The sequence below is a fragment of the Tupaia chinensis genome, unplaced genomic scaffold (genome assembly GCF_000334495.1).
Source record: "Tupaia chinensis unplaced genomic scaffold, TupChi_1.0 Scaffold000622_1, whole genome shotgun sequence".
Lineage (NCBI taxonomy): Eukaryota > Metazoa > Chordata > Mammalia > Scandentia > Tupaiidae > Tupaia > Tupaia belangeri.
This window is the reverse complement of record NW_006160142.1, coordinates 8147440-8173602: the sequence shown is the minus strand read 5'-3', so window position 1 is coordinate 8173602 and position 26163 is coordinate 8147440. Positions and strand designations below refer to the sequence as shown.

At 34.9% G+C, this 26163-nt stretch overlaps 1 protein-coding gene across 1 annotated transcript in view; it reads right to left on the bottom strand.

Annotated features, from left to right (window-relative positions):
- Positions 1-1696: 1696 nt before the first annotated feature.
- CCDC85A (coiled-coil domain containing 85A) overlaps positions 1697-26163 on the bottom strand; it is a 221742-nt gene continuing 197275 nt past the window's right edge. The window contains exons 5-8 of the mRNA XM_006159057.3: positions 15941-16075; positions 12702-12821; positions 9078-9176; positions 1697-3541 (exon numbers count right to left, since the gene is read on the bottom strand). Of these exons, the coding sequence (XP_006159119.1) occupies positions 3452-3541; positions 9078-9176; positions 12702-12821; positions 15941-16075 (444 nt within the window). The 3' untranslated portion in view covers positions 1697-3451. The remainder of the gene's footprint in view (positions 3542-9077; positions 9177-12701; positions 12822-15940; positions 16076-26163) is intronic.

The following is a 26163-nucleotide window of genomic DNA, read 5'->3' as shown; positions in this document are numbered from 1 at the left end:
AGCGAAAACCTCTCAGAAAAAAAAAAAGTATATACAAAAAACAAATAATAAATAATGAGAAAAAAAAAAAAACATAGCCTACTTTAAGATAGCTCCAGCCCAGTGGGTGCCCTCTCCCTTCTCTTAACATCTATTGTATTCACTAATTTCCAATAGGAAAAAATAATCCCTTTATCACATGAGGCTGAACCATATGAAATCACTGCTTTTACAACTCAAAGATGGTCAAATATTGGCAATTTCATAAGGTTCAACTTAATACACTGTTCATAATTTTGCAATCAAGTAAAAATTTAGTAATTGTGTGAGAAATTTTTATTATCATTCATATTTTGGTCAATATATAATGCTCTCATATATTGGATTGTCAGAAAAGTTATGATGTGTTTTTCCATGCAAAAATGCATCATGGCTTTTCTGACGACCTAATCGGTGCCCTATCTTTATAAGACAGCTTTAGTTAGACATGTTCTTTTCAGGCAAGAATCCCAAGATTTTTAATGGAGAAATCAGTTTGTTCTTAAGATGAAGGGAGGATGAAGCAACAGAAAGCTTACCCCAGAGTGTAAACAACAGAAACCAATGACATGCTTCCTCAGATCAAGGAAATGATGTTTGAGGCAATCCGTTCTAGATCTCTAAGAAGATGGAAGCTCCATTGTCCAAGAAGCGTGTTCCATGTGTTTCTCGAGGGTAGTCAGCACCATGAATCAGGAACCAAAACTATGTTTATTTATATGGCAGTGGTACGCATTCATTAAATGTTCATTAAACTAAGGAACAATCATCCCAATTAGACTGTCAGTATTTCACTAGATGTCACATAAGATTATCTGAATTTTACACAGTGCTTGAAGCATGTGTTAGAAACTTTAAAGGCATTATCAGTCTGTCATCTTCAAGGGTAAAAAATACTCTGCCTAGATATGTATATTAAACTTTGTCCCAAGGAAGATAAGACCATAAACTAATAAGCTGCACATAACAGAATGGTGCCACTCATTTTGATTGGTAAACTTATTGAACAATAGCAAGATTCAAGCCCCGGGCTGTCCATTTACTCTGCCATTTAAAGTTAAGGCTAATGTTTAGTGTAGGAAGCTTTATTCCATAATCCAATTAGTGATTTCCAAGAAGTATGTGTGTTCTCTACAGAGCATACGAGTATTATGTGCATTTCCCTGTTTATGTCTTGGTCACGTGTGTGTATTAAACCTACCAACTTAAATACAGAGCCCGAGTTTTCCATTTGCTTAGCATTTCCCTCCAGTACATTTCCTTCTGATGACTAATGTCTTAGTAATTTGATAAAAATTAGACTAAGTTTAATTTTAATGATGTGAATTAAAAGATTGGATTTTATAACAAATTAATTTTAAAATATTCTTTTAAATCATTCTAAATTTTCCACTACATTATAAGAGAGAATAGTAGCAGCTCAGGAATCTCTGAGCATTAAAGCCTTCACTACTAGTATATATAAAAATAGGCCTTTATTTTATATTTAAGACAATGAACCATCCATATTACTATATAACTACCACTGTCACACAGGAGCATTGTGATTTAGTAAATATTAGAAACCGACTCAGTTAGGAAAAACATTTTGAAGAAGACAAAGAAAACTCTGAGATTAAATAATTTATTACCATTGCTAAGATGAACACATATACTTAATACTCAATTTTATGCAGAACTTTAAAAAAATAGTTTTAATACAGTATCAAAATTTACACAAGTATTTTGTCAAAAGACCAGTGTCCCTTGTACTAGCTCTGCAGGCTCTGCTGCAGCAACAAAAACTTGTTTTAAGTGTCTTCAGAATGTAGGAATACAACAATTTAAGGATGAAAGCTTTTCTATGAGAGATGTAAATATAGCAAGCAATTTGCTTTTGCAGAGCAATAATATTTTACAACGTAACATTTTAAAAGAAAGAGAGGCATCTAGTGTAACCTAATTACAATAATCAGAGAAAGAATTCTACAACAAATTAATTCAAAAGTATTTTCTGAAAATAGAGGGCTGGTTTATCAACACAGCTACATTTTTTAAAGGATAACAAAATTCCTTCATATACCCCACCAATGACAATTAAATGCACTGTATAATGAGCCTATTTAAAAACATCAACCGAGAATATCTGCTATGAGTCAAGTCTCAGTAATTTAGGAGATATCTCAAAACTAAGAATTGTTGTATTCCTACTTTTATAATTGTAAACTACAGTAAAAACGTAGCATTCTGTCACAGGCCTCTTGCACATTCATACAAGAAACTATCATTGCATTTTGATAAACACAAAATACCTATCATAGCATTTCCAATACACACATTCTAATATTATATATGTGTATGTATGTGTGTATATATATTTATATATATATACCAAAAATAAGAAAGAAACTAAGCAAAGCTAGCACACCTCTTTTTCAAACCTCAAGCAATCTGAACAAGAGCTTTTAGTCTCAATAATGAAGGACATGCGTCAGTTTCATAAAATGTTAGATAGCTGCAGTAGGCAAAAAGAGTTTTCATAAATGCAGTGCAATATTTTAAAGTTTACATAAAGTTTATTAAATATACAGCATGTCTAGAAACTAAATTGTAGAAATTGACCTGTTACAGCTTGAAACACTTAGAAAAATGTTTGTTTTTCAGTTGAAATTGTTAATATTAACATCAATGGATACACTGAATGAATAGGGAGGCTGGTATGCCCTTAAAATGTGTTTTCATGAGCAACTCTTCTAGATTAAAAGAAAAGGCATACTTATTTTGATCAATGAATTGAATGGCACCCTCTAATAAGAACGCTACAAAGTCCTGCTATCTTCTAGCTGATAAGAATTTGTGTGGTATTTTTAGCACCTTGAAAGTCAAAACAAAGCCCCAGAAACCCAATCTTAGTTATATCCAAATTAAGTTTGTATCAGGAATTAATATTTTGTGACTGAAGTATAAGAGGGCAGGTACCCAACTCTCAAACTTGGGAAGTTGAAAAACACCTTTTTATATGTTCAATACATGGTAGAAAATTCCCACCATTAAATGCAATGAGTCAAGTCTATCAAAACCACTTAGGCTCCACTGGACTCTTCCAACCACACAGGTTTCTCAATTACAATCTAAATCTAGGGAATTAAAAATATTTTAGTTCTAGTGAAAATATTGCTACCAAAAACAGTGATTTTCAAAGCTATCTTGTTTAAGATCTTCAAAGCTATCTACTTGAGATTAACTGTTGTGGACATTAGCGAGAGACACAGAATATCAGCTTGATGCAGGGGAAGTTGTACTAAAGGTTTGAGAGGGGAGATATGTGCAATGTACAACCACTCCATGTTATCCCATGAGTCCAATTTGTGGTTACCCACTCTCTTCTTTTTGTTCTTCTTTTCTTTTTTCCCTCGCTGGCAGTGGTGATCTCATGTTTGATGAAGAGGGCTTTTCACATTGGTCCTTTGTACTGGTTTCCTGACAAATGTTGCCTAATTCCAGGACACGAACCTGCAGCATCTCCAAGTTTCCTCCACACAACCTTGAAAAATTTTTAAAAGAGAGAGAGAGAGAGAGAGAGAAAGAGAGAGAGAGAAAGAGTAAGTATCTTACTTGTCCTCTTCCACAGAGAGATTTGTGGTTTTTAAGGGGCAACTATGAGTGGGGCAAAGATGGATGCAAAGACAAGAGACAAAATATCCACATGAGTGACTCAAACACAAAATCAAATGTGATGACAAGCTTGTAAAACACAGATGGGATTACTATACTGTGTTAGCAACCAGGGTCAAAACTAAAGAATGATGTGCCAACTTATTCTGGATGAATCAGTGGTTCTCACCTCCAGCTTCACCCTAAGCATTTCATACTAACTATACTAGTAACTTCCATCCTCAAATATTTTATTTCAAATTGGTTAAGTATAGGCTTCTGTACTTTTTAAGAGCTCTCAAAGTGATTTTTATTTGTAGCTAGAATTAAGAACCTTTTGGCAAAATCATCTTAACACCTCTATTATGTATCTTTAAAAAGGATATAAAAGTGTTTAATGCACTGAGAAAAATAAAGGAACTGTTTCTTTCTTTTAGTATTTTGCCATTGGTCACATGTGCTTGCTAGAGAAAGATAGAAGGAAAGTATGAAATCACTCCCCAAGGAAGATGGCCATGCCGCAATCCCTTCTCCTCTATTCTCCTCTCCAATTTTGAGCATGCAAGCACATGCACCCGGCATGATTTTCAAGTCACCAGGTCCAGAACTCGAACCGAAGTCAGCCATGCGAGAGTCCAGCACCTTAACCACTATGCCACCTGCTGTCCTCCAGAAACTTTTGTTTTTGAATGAAGTTGTAAGCTGGTAGTCTTAGGGCCACTAGTAAATGCCCCTGGCTTTCTCTTCAAAGTAAGAGCCTAAGTCATCATAAATCTTACCACCAAATATTTATGATCTCTCAGATTTACAAAACAAGAAGCATCCAAATGTAGGGAATATGTAAGAATAAATTCTAGAATCATGTAAGAGCTACAACATGCTAAAAATTATGGTATTTTAAAGGGAAATTTAATTAAGGTAAAATCAAGAATAATATAAAACTACTGAATTCACCAATAATATACCAATATACTGACATTAATTGGAATATACATGCACATGCATGTGCATGCACCCATAACAACAAGCCATGATTGTCCTAGCATTTTCAATGTAAGAATTATGCTCAGCTTAATTAATTACACATTTACAGTGCTCTAATATGAACACAAACAAGTTCATTAATTATCAATAGACTTGTTTCCTTTTTCTTTCTACTTCATTAAAAAAAAAGGCAGATACTCCAAAGAAACCTAAAACAAATCATAATACGTAAGATTACAGGGCTCTGCCTACCTTTGTTTCTAAGACACTGGAACTATTAACTTCCACATTTTAGTAGACACCACTAAATACGAGAAATGTCCTGTTGTACAGGAAAGGAATCATAGTTATTTATAGTCCTTAAATATTTGGACAGGAAATCCAAATGCTGTACAGTTAGATGGTTTAAACCATACAAAAGGAACATAGAAAAATCTCATTCCTTAATAAATTGAAGAAGTATAAACACTGGATCAAGAAGTCAAAGGATGCTATGGACTTTGCCCTTCTAGCCCCTAAGTACAATTACATTGACCCGACATGTGTTCAACATCTGCTTTAGGAACAGAGGACAGACTTATGGTTACGTCTCCTTTCAAACATTCAAAGGTACTATGCAATGGGCTTTAACCCAGGTAATACTACACAGTGGAAGAAAACGCATACAGAAGGAAAACTTGGACATAAATCAATGATACTAAGGAAGGCACAGGAGCAGGGATTTGTTAACTACCTGAGCAAATTGGTGTGTGTTTGAGATTGTGACTGAGATGACCAGTCAAGTATTTCAACTGAATCAGAGAATTTACAGGAGCCAAACAGACAAACCTAAAATAAAACCATTACTAAAAACAGATCCCCTATAAGAGTTCTTCAAACAGAATATGCAGAATGGCTATTCTGAAAAAAACTATACATGGATCTCAAAAAAAATTCACACAAAAATAAACTCATATTAATTCCATTTTTCACACCCTATTTGAAGTCCCCTCATATTTCCTATAGGGCAGTATATTTATTTCTGTAACACAGTTTGGGAAGAATAACTAACTTCATGCTTACTAGTCAACATGACGGAACTATGGAATATAGTCATTTCACTATATACATGTCAAGACATTGTCTCCAGGATGAACACCACAAACTCCACCAAAATTTGTCTATTCCGAATTCTACTCGAGTTTTGTAAAAGAGCCCATAATTATGAAAAAAACAAAACCCACAAATTTACATTTCTGTGTCATTAGTATAAAAGCAGATGGTTCCTCTAATAAAACCAAAGTTTAACAATCTTCACTTCTAAGAAATTACCTATATATGAAACTGCCTTGGAATCTGCATTTTTCTTTATTCTCCAGTATTTAGTATGTGTTTTTTACATTTATATAATTTAAATGGTGACATACAAATTATTAAGCCAACATTTCTTTTTCTTGGTTTTTAACTTGTTTCCAAATATAAGGGGTCTTCAAAAAGTTCAGCCATGATGCATATTATAAAAAAAAATTATGTGTGGATTTGAATTTTCTTAAACCAAAATAAACTTCAATTCCACTTTTTCATGAACTTTTTCAAATCCCCTTGCATAAGAGTGGTTAAAATCAGATTTGGGTTGGTTTTGCATATTTTCCTCAAATTCTGGGATTCGAAGAAAGACAAAAACACACAGAAATGTTACCCTAAAGAATGTCTAAAGATAAACAGGAAGAACAAGCTGTTAGCCTTCTGAAAGTATCTTATACAGTGAAAAAAAAACACGGCATGTACCTTTCAAAGCATTTTTCAAAATACAGGCAAACATAAATATCAACATAAAACAAATTAAAGGTTTCTTTTGATACTAAGAAATTAATTTTCTAAAGTCGAGAATTCTTTCATAAGAAAGAAAAATGAAGAAAATAAAGGAGAAGGAATTGAGGAAAAGGGAAAGAATTGAAAAGAGAAGAGAAGAGAAGAGAAGCGAAGCGAAGCGAAACGGGGAAAGCAGATGGCATAATATTAAATTACATCACTTCACTCCCACATGGCTGACAGCAGTTCAAGTCAGACCCCAAGGCTTGAAATTTATGCTGGATGTGTGTGCATGCGTGTACTAAATCCTGAGAGAGAGGAGAAGGGATTGTGGTATGGCCATCCTCCCTGGGGGGTGATTTTGTTTTCTGTCTCTCTGTCAAACAGATGCACTTCATAGCAAAAATCTCTCTTAAAAAAAATCATGCCAGGCACATGTGTGTGCATGCCCAAGATCCTGGAGGAGAATGGAGGAGAAGGGATTGCAGTGTGGCCATCCCTCCTGGGGTGATTTCTCACTTCCCTCTCACTTTCCCTGATACTCTCTTTCTCTAGTGACAGCACATACCCTAAGGCCAAAAAAGCTTCAAAAATAAAAGAAAAGGAGAAGGGGAAGGAAGGAATAAAGGAAGAAAAAAAAAAGGAGGAAGGGAGGAAACAAAAATTCCTGGTACTTCTTTACAGAAATTCTACCATTAAGCACAATGCAGACATTCCTCTCTATAAGATACTGTGCTTCTCATTTATTAGGAATAAAAATGGAAGACTCCAGATTTAGGAAAAATGGAAATAGCTGGTCCTCAAAGTCTGGGCATATTACTAACTTCACTGTTCAACAAAAAAGATTTTGAACAAGTAACTTAATTTTTGGATCTTAGTTCCTTTCAACATAAAATGTGAGTGTAAGGATTCTCACAAAGGGGTTCGTATCCTAATCAAACTTAAACTCTTAAATTAAAAAGGAATTCCATGGGACTGTCAGGTGGCATGGTGGTTAAGGAATTGGATTCCCACATGACTGACCAGGGTTCCAGTCTCAGACCTGTGAGCTTGCTTTCTCCCTTTCCCTATCTCTTTCTCACGCTCGCACTCGCTCTCTTTCTCTCTCTCTCTCTCTCGTTAAATTTTAAAAATAGTAATAACAAGTAGAATTAAACAAATAGTTCCTAAAGGAAAAAAAAAAAAAAAGGAATTCTACATACTACCCTTTGGAGAAGTACAGGGGAATGACATCTCTGGCCCCTTCTAGTTCTACAGTTCCTGTGTGAATTGTACTTCTCTTATCCCATGGTCAATAAATGAGAAACAACAAGCACATGAGTTGAATGTGGCTCAAAACTTAAATGTGCCTATGTGAAATGCTCAAGTGGTAAACCTTAAGCACAGGTTGAAAAGCTGTGAAGGTGAACAATGGTACATTTAGAAAATAATGAGGTCTAGAAAGAGTGATCTTTTGAAAACAACAAATATGCAAGAAGGAAAAACTAACTTGGAGAGTGTCACAAAAGAAAAAGCAGCCACAACACAGTCAAGCAGGATTATAAAACGCTCAACCCAGAATGTGTGAAATGACCACAGGACTTATTAATGTAACATTTACTAGATGCCAGAAACATCTTGAGATAAGTAAGTGACTGAGATGATCTAGTCCTAACAGATCTAAAGCTGAAGGCTATTTCTGAGCAATTTTGATATCCCAAAGGAGAAAAGAATATGAGGAAAGAGTATTAACATAAGTCCATTAAAACCAGTGCTTACTGTGATCAGTGCTTAACCATAATTTTCTTGAATTTAACGAATGGCTATTTTTACAATACTCCATTTAGCTCTTTAGTTTCATGAATTGTGTTCTTGACTAAATTACACATCTCATGTATATACTGTTCAAAAAATTAAAATTTAGTCAAGATTTACCATAAAATCCAAACCACATTAATGATTATATTTGATATGTATAATAAAAATAACATATCTTTTTTTAAGATCATGTTCCTCTCAGATTTAATGAATAGGTTTCTGCAAGTCTGTCTCTCTCTCCGGTTTACATCTATCTCATCTTACTATTTTTTCAGTTTTTGCCAACCACTGAAAGATAAAGAAACACTGAATGACATGAAGCACACATATCCTATGTATGTAAGATTAAGCAAATAATACCTAATAAGGTAGTAATTTTTTCCAAGTTATAAAATATCTGAAAAAGACTATGTTTTGCTTAAACATTGATCTTTAAAAGATTTTTTTAAAGTATGAAATATTGGGTTGTTGGGAAAGTCATGCCAAATTTTTGCATAGAAAAACAGAGAAATATGTCATGACTTTCCTGACAACCTAATAAAAACCCACTTATATTATCAAAATTAGTAAAAAAAAAAAAAATTTAGGCAAATTTAGCATTTAGAAATGTTCATAGATCATTCTGGAATACAGAATTGTTGACCATCTCTGACCTAAGATTTTATAACATAATTAATTTAAAAAGCTGCAACAAATCATATTGAAGATAAAAATATATGAAATTTGTTTTATTTTCATGTAAAAATATAAAGGCATTTGGTCAGAATTTTTTAAAAAGTAGGTATTCATGAGCAATAACTAAGCTATGATGAAGCTTTCAACACAGAATACACAATAAAGCACATTAAACTTACATTGCACATTTCTCTGACTATAGCTTTTTCTGTCTCACTAAGGTCATGGTCATACTCTTTACCCTGTTGACGATCTATAGTTTCCTGAACATCCAAGACCTGGATTTGTTGGGGGGGGGAAAAAAAGCAAATTTCACATGGAAAAAAACTTGTTAGTTATGACAAAATCATCAAGGAGCTCTGCTTTGTAAAACCTTTACTTTTTCCCATGTCTAAATATCAGAATGGATTAGTATATGGCAAAATATTTTTAAAATAGTTAACTGTTCTGAAACATATCTGGAAAGAATTCTACTTGAGTCTCAAAAGGCCATTAAAAGCAATTCATTGTATAGCTAATTGTCAAGTTAATTCACTTATGTTAAAATAATTAAATGCATATAATTTGGTCATTAAGATAACCTGACAGTGTCAATCATGTACAAACAGTAACTTTTGCTACATTATAACAATAAGCAATATGATTAATTATATGCCAAATAGTCCAGAAGATATGTAGACATGGTCTACAGGAAAGATCACTAAAAGAGATCATTGTGATAGGTGAAATGGGCCAGAACTCAGGAATATGCATAGAAGAATTACTGGCCTTGTAGTTCTTTTCTGAACATGTTCTTAGTGCCTAAGAAAGAAATGAGGATGTAGCAAAGAGAAATATTGGCTCCTTATAGAAAAAAATACTTGAACAGCACTGAACATTTTTTATTAGAGCAAAATGTGGCGCTAAAACAGTTTTAGCGGCCTATGTTTCTATTTCTCTAAATTATCCCTACGTAAATTGAAAATAATGTCTAGAATTTTCATATGGATACTTTCTATAATAAAATAGCAAGTACAACTTTGGCTTTGAGTGCTGTTTGTTATTTTTCTCTATATCGGCTCATAAACCAAAGCATTAATGTTGCACAAAAAAAGAAAAAAAAAAAAACTACTTCTTTTCCTAAACGCTTGTATAAAACCCACACTGAACTGTGCTACTGCTAAACCATCTGGTTCTATTGTCATCATAGTCAGTGCTGATGGCCACATCTAAAGGTGTCACTTGAAAATTTGTACCAATGAACAGTTGAGCCAAAATAAATGACTTAAAGCATGAAGTGGGATCTTCATGTCAAGTTGAAAGGTCCCCATCTGAGACTAACTAGAATTCAATCATATAATGATCAACCTAATTCACAAACTACTCTCTTGTTAATTCAAGACTCCTCGCTATTACTGCTATATGGAAACCACTTTTCTCAAGTCCTGGTACTCACCTCAGATTAGAATCACTTCACATTCTTTACCTACCTAGAGGAAATCATTGACTGTGCTCAGTGAATATTCATAGAAAAGAGCTCCTCAAACAAGCTCATTTGCCTACAAATTTAATTTGCAATATACCTCAGAGAAGTGTACTTCAAATCAGTTAATTTCTACTAAATAAAGTGAAGCTCCAATTAACAGTTATCATAAATTTTAAAGCAAGAAAAATTGGGGTTATTACAAATGAACTAATTCTTCACACTGATTTACAATACTCCTCCACAACCATGACTAGAGAGTTTATTAAAACCTAGAATTTTCTTCAAAATCCACTAGAAAGTGAAAAACTGAGCCCATTGTTCTAACTATTCCTTACAGAACAGAAAAATCTCATGATATAAGTCAGTTCTAGAAATATGGCTCTTAAAAACCAACTGTGTCAAGTGGCCACATTGTTTTGATCACTGAAATCTTAAGCTGCATTTCTCAAGGTCTATGTGTGCACATGTTTAATTCATGACACAGTTAACTCATGAAAACAAACACAGTCTATATCCAAAGGCCCATAATTACCCAATAAAGGTATTTTGGTTGCTCAGTATTACCCATCTGCCAACCAAGAACACTTACTATATTCTGATAATAACATTAATATCTCCTTCTCTTAAGATAAAACTTAATGCAAAAATTAAATAACGAATTCTTAGAAAATTAAAGCACTCTGCCTTGCCCAATTCTTCCTTTAAGGCCACACAACTAACAGCTGCTATGAGACAGTGGGAAAAGATTTCAGTGTAACTCACTACTCTGATATGATTCAAACTGCACTTGTCATTTAATAAGGAAACAGACCAAAACAGCTTTCAAACAGTTTGAAAAAATAGAGCAAGGTGCTGCTTTTGGAGTATGTGCATATACTGTAATATTGGAAGATTAAAGCCAATCCATTTTCCACTTCTAAAATGCTTTCAGAGAGCTAGTGCTTGATTTATGTAAAAGTTCATCCAAATGCTGCAGAGAACAAGAGGTCTACCAGTCAGTAAACCAATACCCAAAGGATACGGAGTGGTGACACTCCTCATAGTGTCCCAGAAATTCCTCTCTGTTGCTCATTTTGTGAGTTATCCCAGTGAAGATGGGAAATGCCAAGTGCATTGCATGGGCCACCACACTGGGTCTCCTCCTTTTCTTCATCAACCATCGGTACTTGTCTGAGAGAAGCAAACTCATTTTGTATAAGCTAAAGCAAAATGCACTGAAGAAGCTAATATTCTGCTAAAACTAAATCATCACAAAATCAAATACACATTTTGAAGTTCTCATCTACTTATTTATTTTATGTATGCCATATGAAGTGTGGCCCGCTTCCAAAGAATGCAGCTTCAATCTGATAAACCATCCTGAAACTGAAACAATTTAAGAAAAGGTGTGAAACTCATATGACAAAAACAGAACTGAAGTACTATATCTACTTCATAGCTCAGGAAGGCTTGATCAAGGTTATGTGTTAAAAATTATAGATAACTTTGAAAGACAGTGTTTCATATTTTGGAATTGATACAAATTCAAGAGACAGTCTCAATTTTTAAGATGATTTTTACTGATGATTTTTATTGCTGCATCAGTTTCTTCTCTTTGATAAATATTTATGCTGTTTATTACTGCTCATTTTGGTTATGGTGCTTATTTATTATTAATATTACTTATTAGGAAGTTCATTATTGGTAAAGAAAATAAATTATAAATGTCAGTCAAATTTCTGTGAAGTCATTGTAGAATCCGAAATAAAAGCCAAAAATGAAATTGCTCCATGTATAAGACCACATATCTATTTTCCAATATTCTACAAAGGGGTATTAACAGGAGTGTGAAGACCTGATTTCTGCATAGTAAAGAAGAGGGTTTTATTTCAAAATCTTCTCTTAGTAAGTTGTACAATATACTTCAATTGCATAAAGAAAAATAAAATGTAGTACCTTTCCTTATTCTGACCCACTATTAACTCCCTACAGTGGAGGACATCCATGCTACAAACAAAGCACATAAAATACCTATAACAATATTTTACACATATGGATATACATGCACATCAGACTTTAACTTCAATGCAGATAGAAATGAATCACATTACTCAAAACAAAATAATACAACTAGAGATTTAACCATAAGTGCTCAAACCCATTGCCAGCTTAAAAAATTAAAATCATACTTCAAAAATTAAAATGAAAAGAAAGTTACACCATAAGGAGTCAAAAAAAAAAAAAAAGAAAGAAAGAAAGTATCTGTGGTTAAAGCAAGACTGTGAGGACTACTAGACTACAGCAAACAAGCCACAACACAACTGAAGTTCTGGATAAACGGTTGTACACAGTCGGTTACCTTAAGAGAATGTACCACAGGTTCAGGCTGCTGAGAAGGTGTGTTATGTCCACTGAAGCTAGCTGGAGAGTTGGGTGAACTGTTACTCCCATCAGCCCCTGATGACAACCTAAAAGAACCCTTAGTAGAAAATCAACAACTTTGTTATTAAAACAAAAGTCGTTTATAACTACATAGATGTCATTCAAAATTCAATTTTACTGCCAAATGAGAATCAGTCATTTTTGAAACTTTTTTTTTTCTAGCTTATCGTAAGATATCAACCTATTAATTGGATCAGATGTGCTGCTTGACCAGCAAGAAACCTTAGTGAGGAGCCATCACTATACATTGTCCAGATGTCACCTCTGATTTACTACAGAGAGCAACGCCCCTCAAGGAATGGTCATTAAGTTCATTTCAAGAATGATTTTTGAAACTTAAATATACTCAGGTGTAGGAAATTCATAACTTACTCCACAGCTGAGTTAAAACATGCTCACTCAGCAAGCTAAATGCCATATTCCATATGTCTCAGAATATGGAGGCACTTCACATTCTTACATGGACAAAAAGGTCTCTTACAACACTCTTCTTTGAGGAAAAGAACTAGAGTAGAGCATTTTTCAGAGATTCAACCAAATTCAACACTTTCCTTAAGAAACAATTCTCTTACTTTCTGGCCTTTTTAAAAATGAAAAATAAGTAGATGTGAATTACATGTTTTTAGTTTATGGATTCTTCCACTTCATTGGTGAGAAATCAGAAGTTAGGCATGATTAATTTGACCCATGTAGGCCACAGTCATCTGTATAAGAACTGGGAACTTCCCCCAAGGGTCTATACTTTTTCTATAGGTGAACTGGGTAAAGGCTAATGTATCAGCAAAGAAAAAGAGACTCAAAGCAAGTTACTGACTCTTCTAGAAAAAGCAGTCAAATGGGAATTTTCCCAACTTACTTATTTATGTAGAGAGGGCCTGAGAGATTTTAATTTCTGTCCATCAACAAATCTACACATTTTTTCATGTCTAATAGATCAATAACTGCTTCATTTAAGCTGATTCTATCAATCTAATCCCGATAGGAGCCACTGCATGGACGCCATATATTAATTCATAAGAAGGAACAACAGTGGTTTGAAACATTAATCTGCAGCATTTCCGGGGGAACTTTAATGTTACACACTTTAGGGATGGGAGAGAAAAGCTTCACTATAACTGTTGCTGTGTAAACCATGGTTGTGTATAAACCATGTTACAGAGAAATAAATAATCCCATTGCTTTTTACAAAGACCATTGTTTATGCAGTTTGAAATATTTTCTACTGTCCCTGTTGTTGTCATTTCTTCCTATGTCCTTGAAGGATCCCCTTTGCATCTCACAAGCCTACAGAGGCCATGTGCTTTTCCCCTCATTGAGCTGTGCTATCCCATCAGGTCCTGTGCCCAACAGGAAGAGGAACCAGTGGAATCCTTTAGTTGACTTCAGCTTCTGTCCTCCATTGCCACTAATACTTAAATTAAGAGCAGGTGATGACACAGGACTGCCAATTAACAACCCCAACCCACTCTGGAAAAAAAAATTATGAAATTTGTTCTCCTGTATTTGTAACTCAGATCAAGTCAGACAAAATAATTCCTGATACAAACAATAAGAGGGAAATTATTTCAAGTTTAAAGATGGTTAAAGGATACACCATTCCCCCACCCCCCACCAACAAATTTTGGATATGATCTTCCTCTGTAGTGATCAAATGATTCCAAATCTAAGGACTTAAACAGGAAGCTCTTTTTCTGTGAATAACCTTTGTCCTCTATTTTCTTTCCCCTTAGGAACAACCATGGAAACTTCTGAGGTTACAAAGAGTTGACTTCCTACCTGTCGTGCAGGGTTTATGATTGCAGTGCCATTTTCCCTCTGACTGGCAATCTAATTTATCAGGCATTATCCCAGTCAGGGCTACTCTCCTGGACCTACCTTTCAAACCCTTTTCTACCAAGCCCTTCTGTTTCAAAGGTTCTCTTCCCAGATTTGGGGAAAGGAAAAGCATATGAACACTGGTCTGCTTTTGCATGAGCATGGGAGCTCTATCTGCCAGGACATTTTTGCTTAAGAGAATTTCTAAAATCAATGCAAATCATGTCTTATACAAATCATCTGGGCCATTTAGCACTGTTTACACATAAGGAGAACAAAATATAAGGAAATACCATTTTGCCCATATCTATTTAAGAAAAAAAAAAAAAGAGCACTCTTTAATCTCCTTAAAAAAAAAAAAAAAAGCTATAAGAGGCTCTTTCTAGAGTATGCTGTGGGGAACCACATATTATTCAGGGACTAAATTCTACTTTAAATTAGCTGAGAGCCCTGGACTAGAGAGTAATCAACCAAAAAAATTAAGGTTCATATTTTTATGTGCTTTTATGAAGCTGCAAAAGTAACCAAATGCCTAGTAAAGTTTAGTACCAACAGGTACTAGGCAGTTTTCTAGGTTATACCAACAGAATGAAGCACCTAGTTCTATTATATCTAATCTAGTACTATAAAATTAAAGGTTAGTTTTCTATGTACTTAGTAGAAAAAGACTAATCATTGAGATGTTTCTAGGTTCAACTAATATAGACTCTCAGTTAACTAATAAATTTTCACTGAACTATTTTTTTAAATACATATTCTATTGAATGAAATGTCAGTATGCAAATGATGTTAAACAGACCCTGAAGTAACACTGAGCCTTTCATTTAAATTGCACGTAGGTGGCTCAGGAGACAGAGAATTTAAAAACAGAAAAATCTTAATAAAATTGGAAATATGATTCCCAGCTTGAGTTGCTTATTTTCAAGTCACACATGATAACACAGTGCAGGCACTAGCTCTCTGCCATTATTCGATTAAAAAAGACAAGAAATCACTTTCTGAGTTAGCCTGGAGACATCTGGTCATGTTAACAATTCATTTTCATGACCGCTATCCTTTTAAATTTCTTTTTATGAAATGTCTAAGGTACTTTTGTTTTCTCTTGCTTGAAGTTGCTCAACTTTCACCCCTGGTTCAGGAAAAAACACTACAGAAGACTGTTGAGGAGGTGAAAAATTCTATTCCCATCCACCCTCCCCATATTTACAGCAGAAACCCAGCAACTTTCTTTCAAGTGCACGTATTTGTTCTCTACCCCCCCAATATAACTTTTCCTCAAGCCAACCAAAGCCATCTGGCTATGCACAAGCATATACAGCCAGTTGACTCAGCTTCACTCACCGGGAGAGTGGGCAGGCATCGTCCTATTCCTCGGCACCCTTGCCACCACTGCAAGACCCGCCGGGCTCTGGGCCCCCAGCCTTTCTCCATATTTGAGCTGTTTCTAGTTGGAGGTTGCCTTCTATTCTGGGTGCCCTTATATTTGGAACAATATAGTACAATCACTCAGAAAAATACTGTTTCCCAAGTCTCAAGAAAGCAGATAGAACAAGCAGCTTAATGAAATGAACCACAATGACTACAATGGCAAGCTATAACATGCATCTGTTCCTAGGGAAAAAATAAAAATAGAAACAATAGGAAGTCCTTCATATTAGGGCTAATCCTGATTTTTCTTAAGTTTTTGGCAAAGGTATAACCATATTCTCAAGCTATTCAAAAAGCAGATGATAAAGATTTATGGAAAAAACTGTAAGCTATTTAAATGACTTTATTTCATAGGTTTTACCTGGATAAATAATTAACATGAGCCTTCCAAGTGTTTAAACTGAACAACTTCAGAACTTAGTAGATTTAGTTCAAATAGTTGGGATAACCATTCCCTTTTGTTAAGAAACACAACTAGGACATAGATAACTCAATAATATTTACAAAAGCAGACACTGTATCAAATTATCATCAAAATTTTGCATGCCAAGGAGTATATAATAAGCTAAGAGGTCACCACTGCATTTAAAAACTATTTTACATAGTAAATCTATAAACTACCAAAATTCCTATTAATCTGTCAACTCTCAAATTTCTGAACTCGAACTAGAAATAACACATAACAGAAATAAAAACATAAAAATTTTTCCTAAACTTCAGCTTTTTCCATGACTAAATTATAATTGTATTAAAATGATCAGAAGCAAAATTAACTTATTTGAACATAATTTCCTCACCCTGCCCACCAAGACCTTTAAGAATGATATGTCTCATGGAATAGGAACATAATTTTTTCTGGTGTCAATCCTTTAATTTAAATTTAATCATTGTGTGTCTTGTATATATGCATACAGTATGGTTTTTTTCAAAGCATACATGCATTGCATGTCAAGCAAGTATACACCATCCTCAACAGATAACATCCCATTTTTGTGTCTGCTAATTTTTTTTTCCGGAGCTCCTCCCTCTCATCCCCCATCGTCTATCCCCTACTACCTACTATACAGTGTCTGGCATCTGTATTTTCTGTGTCTGTTACTATACCTTCCAGTTGTTCGGTTTCTGCCATAAAGTGCCGACATTTGGCATTTACATACAATGGACATACAAAGTCTGCCTTTCACAGTCTGGTTGCTTCAATTAGCATTATATCTACTATATTCATCCACTTTGTATCAGATGACAGGATCTCATTTTTTTTTATGGTTGAGTAGTATTCCAAGATACCATTTAATGATTAGATTGGTTATGATAAAAATAAAAATAAAAAAAGAATGACATGTGCTAGCGAGGCTGTGGTAAAAAGGGAATCCTCCTACACTGTTGGCAGGAATGTAAATTAATACAGCCACTGTGAAAAACAATATGGAGGTTCTTCAAGAACATACACATAGAACTACCATACGACCCAGTAATACCACTCCTGGGTATTTACCCAAAGGGTAGGAAACACTCGGTAGGAAAGATACTTGCACATTCATGTTTACTGCCATACTCACAACTGCTAAGACAGAGAATCAACCTAAATGCCCAAGAATGGATGGCTGGGATTAAAAAACAATGTGGCACAGGGCTAGCAGATGGTGTGGTGGTTAAGGCACTGGATTCTCATATGGCTGATCATGTTTAGAATTCTAGACCCAGTAGCTTGAAAATCACACCAGGCACATGTGCATGCCCAAAATCCTGAGAGAAGAGAGTGTGGCATGGCCATCCCCTGGGGGATGATTTCTTATTTTCCTTCTCTCTGTATCTCTTTTTGTTTCTTTTTTTTTTTTTTTTTTGGAGAGGTTTTTGCTACAGGGCGTGTGTGATTGCCAGACAGACAGAGAGAGACAGAGAGACAGAAAGCAAGAAATCACCCCCCATGGGGGATGGTCACGCCATAATCCCTTCTCCTTCATTCTCCTCGCGGGATCTTGGGCATGCACACACACATGCCGGGTGTGAGTTTTAAGCCACTGGGTCCGGGATGTGAACCGTGGTCGACTATGTGGGAGTCCAGCGACATAGCCATTACGCTAACTGCTGGTTCCCCTGTATCTCTTTGTTTCTCTTCTCTCCAGTGAGTACATGCTTCTTATGACAAAAACCTAGAAAAATAGCATGTATACACTATGTAATAATTTTTATAATGAATTTTTAATTTAATTTAATTATTATTCTTAATTTGCTATAGGATATGTGCACTCTCCAGAGAGAGAGAGAGAGGGAGAAAGAGAGAGAGGGAGAGGGAGAGAGAGGGGGAGGGGGGAGAGAGAGAGAGAGAGAAAGTGAGAATAAATTTTTAAGAGATTTTTTGCCTTAGGGAGTGTGTGCTCACCAAAGGGACAGAGACAGTGAGAGAGAAAGTGAGAAATCATCCCCCGGGGGGGATGGTCACTCCACAGTCTCTTCTCTTCCATCCTCCTCCCTGGATCTTGGTCATTCGTGTGCAGGTGCTTAGTGTGATTTTAAAGCCACTGAGTCTGGGACTCAAACTGTGGCTGGCCATCTGGGAGTCCAACAACGTAACTGTTAGATCATCTCCTGGTCCCAAGAATAACTTTTAAACATTGTGTAAACCCCATAAAATGTTCCCTATATTCCAGTGTCTAAATGTACTATCGTGTTAGTTTATATGCAAGGGGACTTCAAAATCTTTGTGGAAAAATGGACTTAAAGTTTGAAATAGCTATGTAATTTTTTTTGTAATGATTTTCATTTTCTATGAAACTTTAAGACTCCCCTTAAACAGATATGCAATGTAACCCACAAGTTATTTTAGATACTGGGATGAACCACCATTGTGCTAATAGTAAAGTCATACTCTGCATCAAGATTGTGTGGGAAGTAAATTACAGATTACTTACCATGTGGTAAGTATTAATTATAGAAATCATGAATTCTAATGATGTAAACAAACACCCTCGCTCAGAAAATAAAGCCATCCCTCATATCATGGAAGATCAAATATATTAGTACTTCAATGCCTCTTCTCACATATCTGAAAGATCTTCTATGAAAGTTGATATTTGGTACATTTTCTATTGTCATCCTTAAACCAACTGATTCTGAATCAAGGAAGAAAAAAAATTATGCCATTCAATTTTAAAAAGATCATCTAAACAAGTAGAAAAATATGTTACTTATGATTTCAGTGAGTAAAATTATTATAATTCATTATGTAAGTTTTAAGAGAACTGTCAAGATGAAACTATTATGTTGTCTTCTTGCCATTTCATGGTTAATATGTTCATTACTGCTATATTTAGAAAACTTATTTTAATTAGCACTCTGGAAGTTTCCATTATGCCTTACAGAAGGACACACCTTTTGTTTTGTTTTGTATAGTGTGCATGCAACACTGGAAAGGGAGATAGAGAGGGAAAGTGAGAAATCGCCCCTGGAGGGATGGCTATGCCACAACCCTTTCCCCTTCATTCGCCTCTCAGGACATTGGGCAAGTCCACACACATCCACCTGGCATATTTTTCAAGAAGCTGGGTCTGGGATTCAAATCTTGTAGTCAGTGATGTGGGAACTAGTCAACTTAATCTCCATGCCACCAGCTGGCCTAAAAAGACACATCTAAAAACATTTTTTAACAAGAATATCACCTAGGGTAAAATAATGGAAAAAGCAGGTGTCATGTGTTTTAGATATTTTTCCTAAGATCATTATCATTTCCAAAGCAAAGATGTATATTTTTTGGGTACTGTAGTGAATATAGATCATTTTCACCTAAAATAAGTCTATATTATTTACAATAAAATAATCTCACCACATTTTAAATTCTGATAAGATTCATAGGAACTTTCTCTCAGAAATAAGAAAGCAGCATTAATTACCACCATCATATAGTGATTCTCTTCACATGGGTGGGTTTGGCTTTCGCCTGACCACCCTGTTTTCATCCAGAGCTTTAGCCACTTTATAAACAAGAACGGCCGGGAATAAAATTATCTTCAGAACAACACAAAAGATACAGAAAACTTAGAGATTTGTATTCTCCACTTGTTAGATCCATCTTCCATTAACTAACTGAATGACCACCCAAATTAAAGGGCTATGCAGCTTATTACCCTAAATAAGACACAAAGAGTATTAGCCACATAGATCTAGGTCCATTGTCTCATAAAACACAGTGATACTCTAATAACTTGGTTGTCATCAAATGATCAACCTTATTAAAAGATGGGAGAATGAGTTTAAAAAACCACTCTCTAAGGATGACATACAAATAGCCAAAAGGCTTATAAAAAAATGCTCAACATCCCTCATTGTAAGGGAAATGCAGTTCAAAACAGCAATGAGATACCACCTAACCCCAGTCAGAATGACTAAGATTGAAAAAACAAAAAATGATAAGTGCTGGCAGGGATGTGGTGAAAGGGGAACTCTCTTACACCGCTGGTGGGAATGTAAATTGGTCCAACCACTGTGGAGAACAATTTGTAGATTCCTCAAAAATCTACAACTAGAACTACCATATGATCCAGCAATCTCATTCCTTGGTATATACCCAAAGGACAGAAGAATCCTTAATCGGAACAGTGCTTGCACATAGATGTTTGATACGGCACTATTCACAATTGCTTAACATGGAACCAACCCAAATGTCCATGAACAGATGAATGGATTGAAAAACTGTGGCACATATACTCTATGGAATACTATTCAGCCATAAAAAAAAAATCCTGGCTTTTGACAGAAAGCGGAAGAATATGGAAGATTTACTGCTGAGTGAAGCAAGCCAGGCTACAAAGAAGAGACATTGTATGTCCCCACTAAATATATAACAAGTGTCTGCACTCTATGACTGAAACTGATTGACTAAAGAATATAGAAACACAGTAAATGGATGTGAATACCAGATATAGTGTGCGTGAAGGAGTAGAGTCTGAGGAAGGACATTTAGAAGAAAAATAGAGAGGCAAAGCACTAATGGGACAAGGAAATGTGGTATTATCTGTTGAAGATAATTTTATACTTTTATCAACTAGACTAGAGAGAAATGTTCACATGTTGGAATATTCACTTTGTAAGCTAAATAATGTGATTGAATGTATAAAAGTAAATGAAATAAAAAAATATTAAAAAAGAAAACCTCTCAAAAATTACTTTTTAAATTTATAAAGTATTCAAAGTTCATATATATTTCTTTATATAATTATTGCATAAAATTATGCAATACAAATGAATAAATAAATATATAGATATGTATACACACACACACACATACTCATAGGTAGACAAGCAAATGGGTGAAGGTCAAGCATTAAGGCTCGGAAGATTTTAAGTTTCAGTACAATAGTACCACGGTTATCCCTCTAAAGCTCTGGAAGTCCCTATAAAGAAGGTACTATAAAATTTTGTAGAAAATGAAATGCTTCTGAAATCCATGAGATGGAATTAAAATTAAGTACCCAAAGGAAGGAAAGGGGGCAATCCCGGTGCACTCCTTACTCACTATGCATCTCAGGAAACCTCAGATGCATATAAACAAAATTAATCTTGAAAAATTAATTTTAAAAAAGCCTTTAGGAACTATTATTCATTAGAAACCTCAATAATAAAGAATTTAAACGTAAAAAGTGGCCTCTCAGGGTTGGAGTAGCAAGAGGAATACTGTGAGTCGGGCTGATGCAGAGACTCTTACTAGCTGACTATGAAAGGAAGAGACAGGCAAACATTTTCACTTGGGCATTTGTGTGCACTTAGCACGAGTCACAAGCTGTGGACTCAGACCCTCTATTTGACTAGGGAGAAATGTTCACATATGGACACTCAGTACATATTAAGTGGGGACATACAGTGTCTCTCCTTCATAGGCTGGCTTGCTTCACTCAGCAGTAAATCTTCCATATTCTTCCACTTTCTGTCAAAAGCCAGGTTTTTTTGTTTGCTTGTTTCTTTGGCTTTTTTTTTTTTAATGGCTGAACAGTATTCCATAGAGTCTATGTGCCACAGTTTTTCAATCCATTCATTTGTTTGTGGCCATTTGGACTGGTTCCATGTCTTAGCAATTGTGAATAGTGACTGGCAACAGAGATTGATTTATTCCCTAAACTCCTCTGTATTTAAATGCGAATTCAAACCAAGTGCTCCAAAACTTGTATCTGCAACACTTTCCTTCAAGTATGACCACTCTAATAATAAGCAGTTCTCATCTATTTAAAGATGTAGGCATTTCTCTAGGAAACAACGATTTCTTTCTTTTGTCATTCAGTGGATTATACATAAATGATAAAACAAGTTTTGAAAAAGATAAACAATTTAACTTTTTTACACAGTAATGCTTCTTTTTTCAAATTTGGGTGAGTCTATAAAGTGCTATTGTTCCTTACAGGAATAGCAAACAGTAAAAAAAAAAAAAGCCCAATATTATGTTATCTGAAACACGTGACTTGCAAAAGGATAATCACTCAGAATTTGAAATGTGTTCTCTACAATAGAGAAAATTACCCACAAAATAAAGTTTTGAAACTAGAAAACTAATAAAGTCAAGAAAAATTTTTAAAAATTTAATAAAGTATTTTCTGAAAGTGCTTTGTTTTCTACTTTACAATAATGGAAGGTGAATGTACTCAGGTTTTTAAATTAAGTACATACATACATATATACACATTAATTTCCAGTTGACTAATAGAACATTTGGTAGAATAATATTATAGTGACATATAAAATAGAAGTTTTTCATTTAGATATAAATCAGATGTAATGCACTTGTAACAAATTTTAGAGTCCAGCCTTCCATCTACTATAGGAAGCCAACTGTGGAAACCTGAAGATTGATCAGCTAAAGTGGTTTCCTGTTACTTAAAGATGTTTAATTTTTTATAAGTCCTGAACTTGGTCAAACTATCACATGGTGCCGCATACCTCATCAGAATGCATGCCTAGTTTAGGAGGGGAGATAAATTTGGTCTTAACCTTATTACAACGCAAGAGCAAACATTTTGCTCAATCTCATCACAAGAGTTTGTAAGTGTGGGCATTCTTCACTAGGATATATTATAAAAATGTCCTAGGACACAAAGAGAAACTCAAATTAAGAGAGATCTTCAAGGTCACCTCAGGGCTGGCCTGTAGCCTACTTGGTAAGGGAGTTGGATTCCACATGACCAACCAGAGTTTGAATCTCAGACCAGAAACTTGAAAAACACACTGGGTGCATACACATATATAACCCAAAAATACCCCAGCATGATGGAGAAACAGAGAAGGAATTCCAGCATGACAATGACCCATGAGGGGGTTCTCTCTCTCTCTCTCTGGCACACATGGCTTCTGGCAATTTAAATTAACTAATTAATTAAGGTCACCTTGAGAGACCCTTCCCAAAAGGTTTCCATACATAGGCTTAGAAATGCTGAGACCCTCTGCTTTGGTCTAATAATATTTAGTTGATATTTATAAAGAAAAAACACTTTAAGTTAAATTAACTAAAGAATCTATACAAAATAGCTTTAAAATATTAAATACTTCCTGGATTTATAGATACAGGGATCTCAAAAGTTCATAGAAAGTCCTATTATGAAAACATTACACATGAATTTCATTTTTTTACACCAAAACAATCTTGTACTTTAATTCCAGTTTTTCCACAGACTTTCTGAAGTCCCTTGTATTCATTTACTCATACTCTTAAACATTTATTAAGCACTTACCAGAGATAAAACTGCACACAATGCCACATAGTGACATATTCCAAAAGACTTTTGTTTAAAGAGAAAGATGGTGAGTTCAAATTTTAGACTCCAGGGTCACCTAGCCTGGATTTATTTTCCTTATTCAACACTTAAGCTGCCTGACCTTGGACAGGCTAAGTGGTTTCTTTGTGCCTCCATTTCCTTGTCTATAATGTGGATAATAATAATGATAGAATGGTAAATCATTTTATTGGTTTAGTAACTTACATAAAAAAGAGCTCTTAAAACAGTTCTGGGCCCCATAAGTGCTATATAAGTATTTGCTGTCAATGTCATAAATGTTTTTGTTTTGCTTGTTAACAAATTTTATTACTTGTCAATTTACATTTACATGTTTATTATTTAAAGCAGTAGTTTTCAACAGTGGGAAATTTGGTCCCTAAGGAGGACATCTGGCAAAAATATCTGCAGACGTTTATAGCTGTCAATACTAGGTGGTTTCTATTGGTATTTAATGGGTAAAGATCAAAGACACCACTGATAATCGTAGAGTACAAAAGATAGTCCCCTAACAAGAAAGAATTATCCAGTCCAAAACATCAATATTGCTGAAGTGGATGACTATGGACTCAAATGAGAGATGGTAAGGAGCTTCAACTCAGAATCTGAATCTGACACGTTTATGGAAACAAAAGCCATGTGAGCCTAGGATGTGGGGCACAGAGCAGCAGGTGCTGAGACTGACATGTAGGATTTAAGCTATGGAGAACTTTCTACACCATGTGAAAGATTTGAATTGTATTCTACATGGAGCCATGAGTTGTAACTGTGTTCTGTTTTATTGATCAATTTGTAATAATGTTCAGAATGATTTGGGTGACACAGTCTAGCTGGGGTGAAATTCTATTTAGGAGATTAACAAAGAAATTCAAGGGAAAAGTGATTATTGTCTACAATAGATAACAGCAGAATGAATGAAAAGGATGATACTGAGGGATTAAAGGACAGGACCCAAGAGCCCTTCCTGTTTATTTGAATGTAGGCAGTGAGGGTGCAGCGGGGGGATCTAGGATGGCTCCCAGCTCTGTGGTATGCACCAGCTAAATGGTCATGCCATTAGCCACGGTAGGAAATGCCAAGGGAAGTAGTATCTCTAACTCTTACCTCAGATCTTAAAAATCAAGATCAAATAAGTAATTAATAATACAAGGTCCAGAAGCAATCTTTCTCATAGATACTCAAATGGTTTTCTTCTAACATGTGAAATAAAAGAAAATTTGCAGGCTGACAGGTAGTGTGTAGGTTAAGGTGCTGGACTTCCATATGGTCAATTGTGGTTCAAGTTCCAGATCTGGCAGTTTCCTTTCTTGCTTTCTCTTTCTCTTTCTCTCTCTCTCTAGTGAGTACATGTGCCCTATAGAAAATTTAAAAATAATAATAATTAAAATTAAACAAATAATTCCCTATAAAAAGAATTTGCAAAATATTTAAATTATAAGTGATTTTAAATTCATACAATGATTTTGCAATATAATACTCTTGAAAGAAAAATAAAGTAATTTTGAAACACCTGTCATTCCAGGTGAAACTTGCAGATATATAAATATAGTTCCATTAAAAAAAAAAAAGAAAGTAATTATAGAAGATTAGCAGGATACCCTTTTACAAGAATTACAGAGGGCAAATGCCAGGAATAAAAGAATTAGTATCTTGAAAGGGCTAATACGGCAAACACCCTGTATCTCTGAAAACAGAGTGACAGCAGAAAAAGAATAAATGAAGGTCTGTTTAAAAAAAAATTAAGTTGTTAAACAATAGGTAGGAAATGAGGACAGATTTACGCATATTCTGCTTTCAGGTACCAAGTTTATGTGCTTAAGTTTTGCTTTTTACTTACTATACAAATCCCAATGAGAAACACTAATTTTTTTAAAAAATAACAATAACTATAAAATTTGTAAACCAGTAGATTTTAAATAGCAACTGCATTGTTGCTGAGAGGAACTATGTGAAACTTTTAGGTCTTACTCTTACTGAAAAAAAAAAGAGAGAGAAAGAGAGAGAGATGGAGAGGGGGCCATAAGTAGGCCAGAGCATGTAAGGGCATGGAACTGAATTGCCAGCATGAATGCAATAGTGAAAATAATTGCTAATTAACAGCACATTTGACCTACAGAGCAGAACCGATTATTAACCATGTAAACACCTCAGCACACCATCAGAGCTTAGTAGAACACATGCACAGAGCTAGATTCCCAGGAACTAAAGAGTTACTTGAAATAAATACTTGTTGAGTTGACTAAGAAATATTACACTGTGAGGTGTTGTTTGCTGACCTGGTTTCGGCAAAAAGAAGAGCCTTAAGTTTCTTCAATGAGTCTTCCAGTACATAAAGCTCCCACACTAAATGAGAAGGTCAAGGCAAGAAAGAGGCCAAAGGAG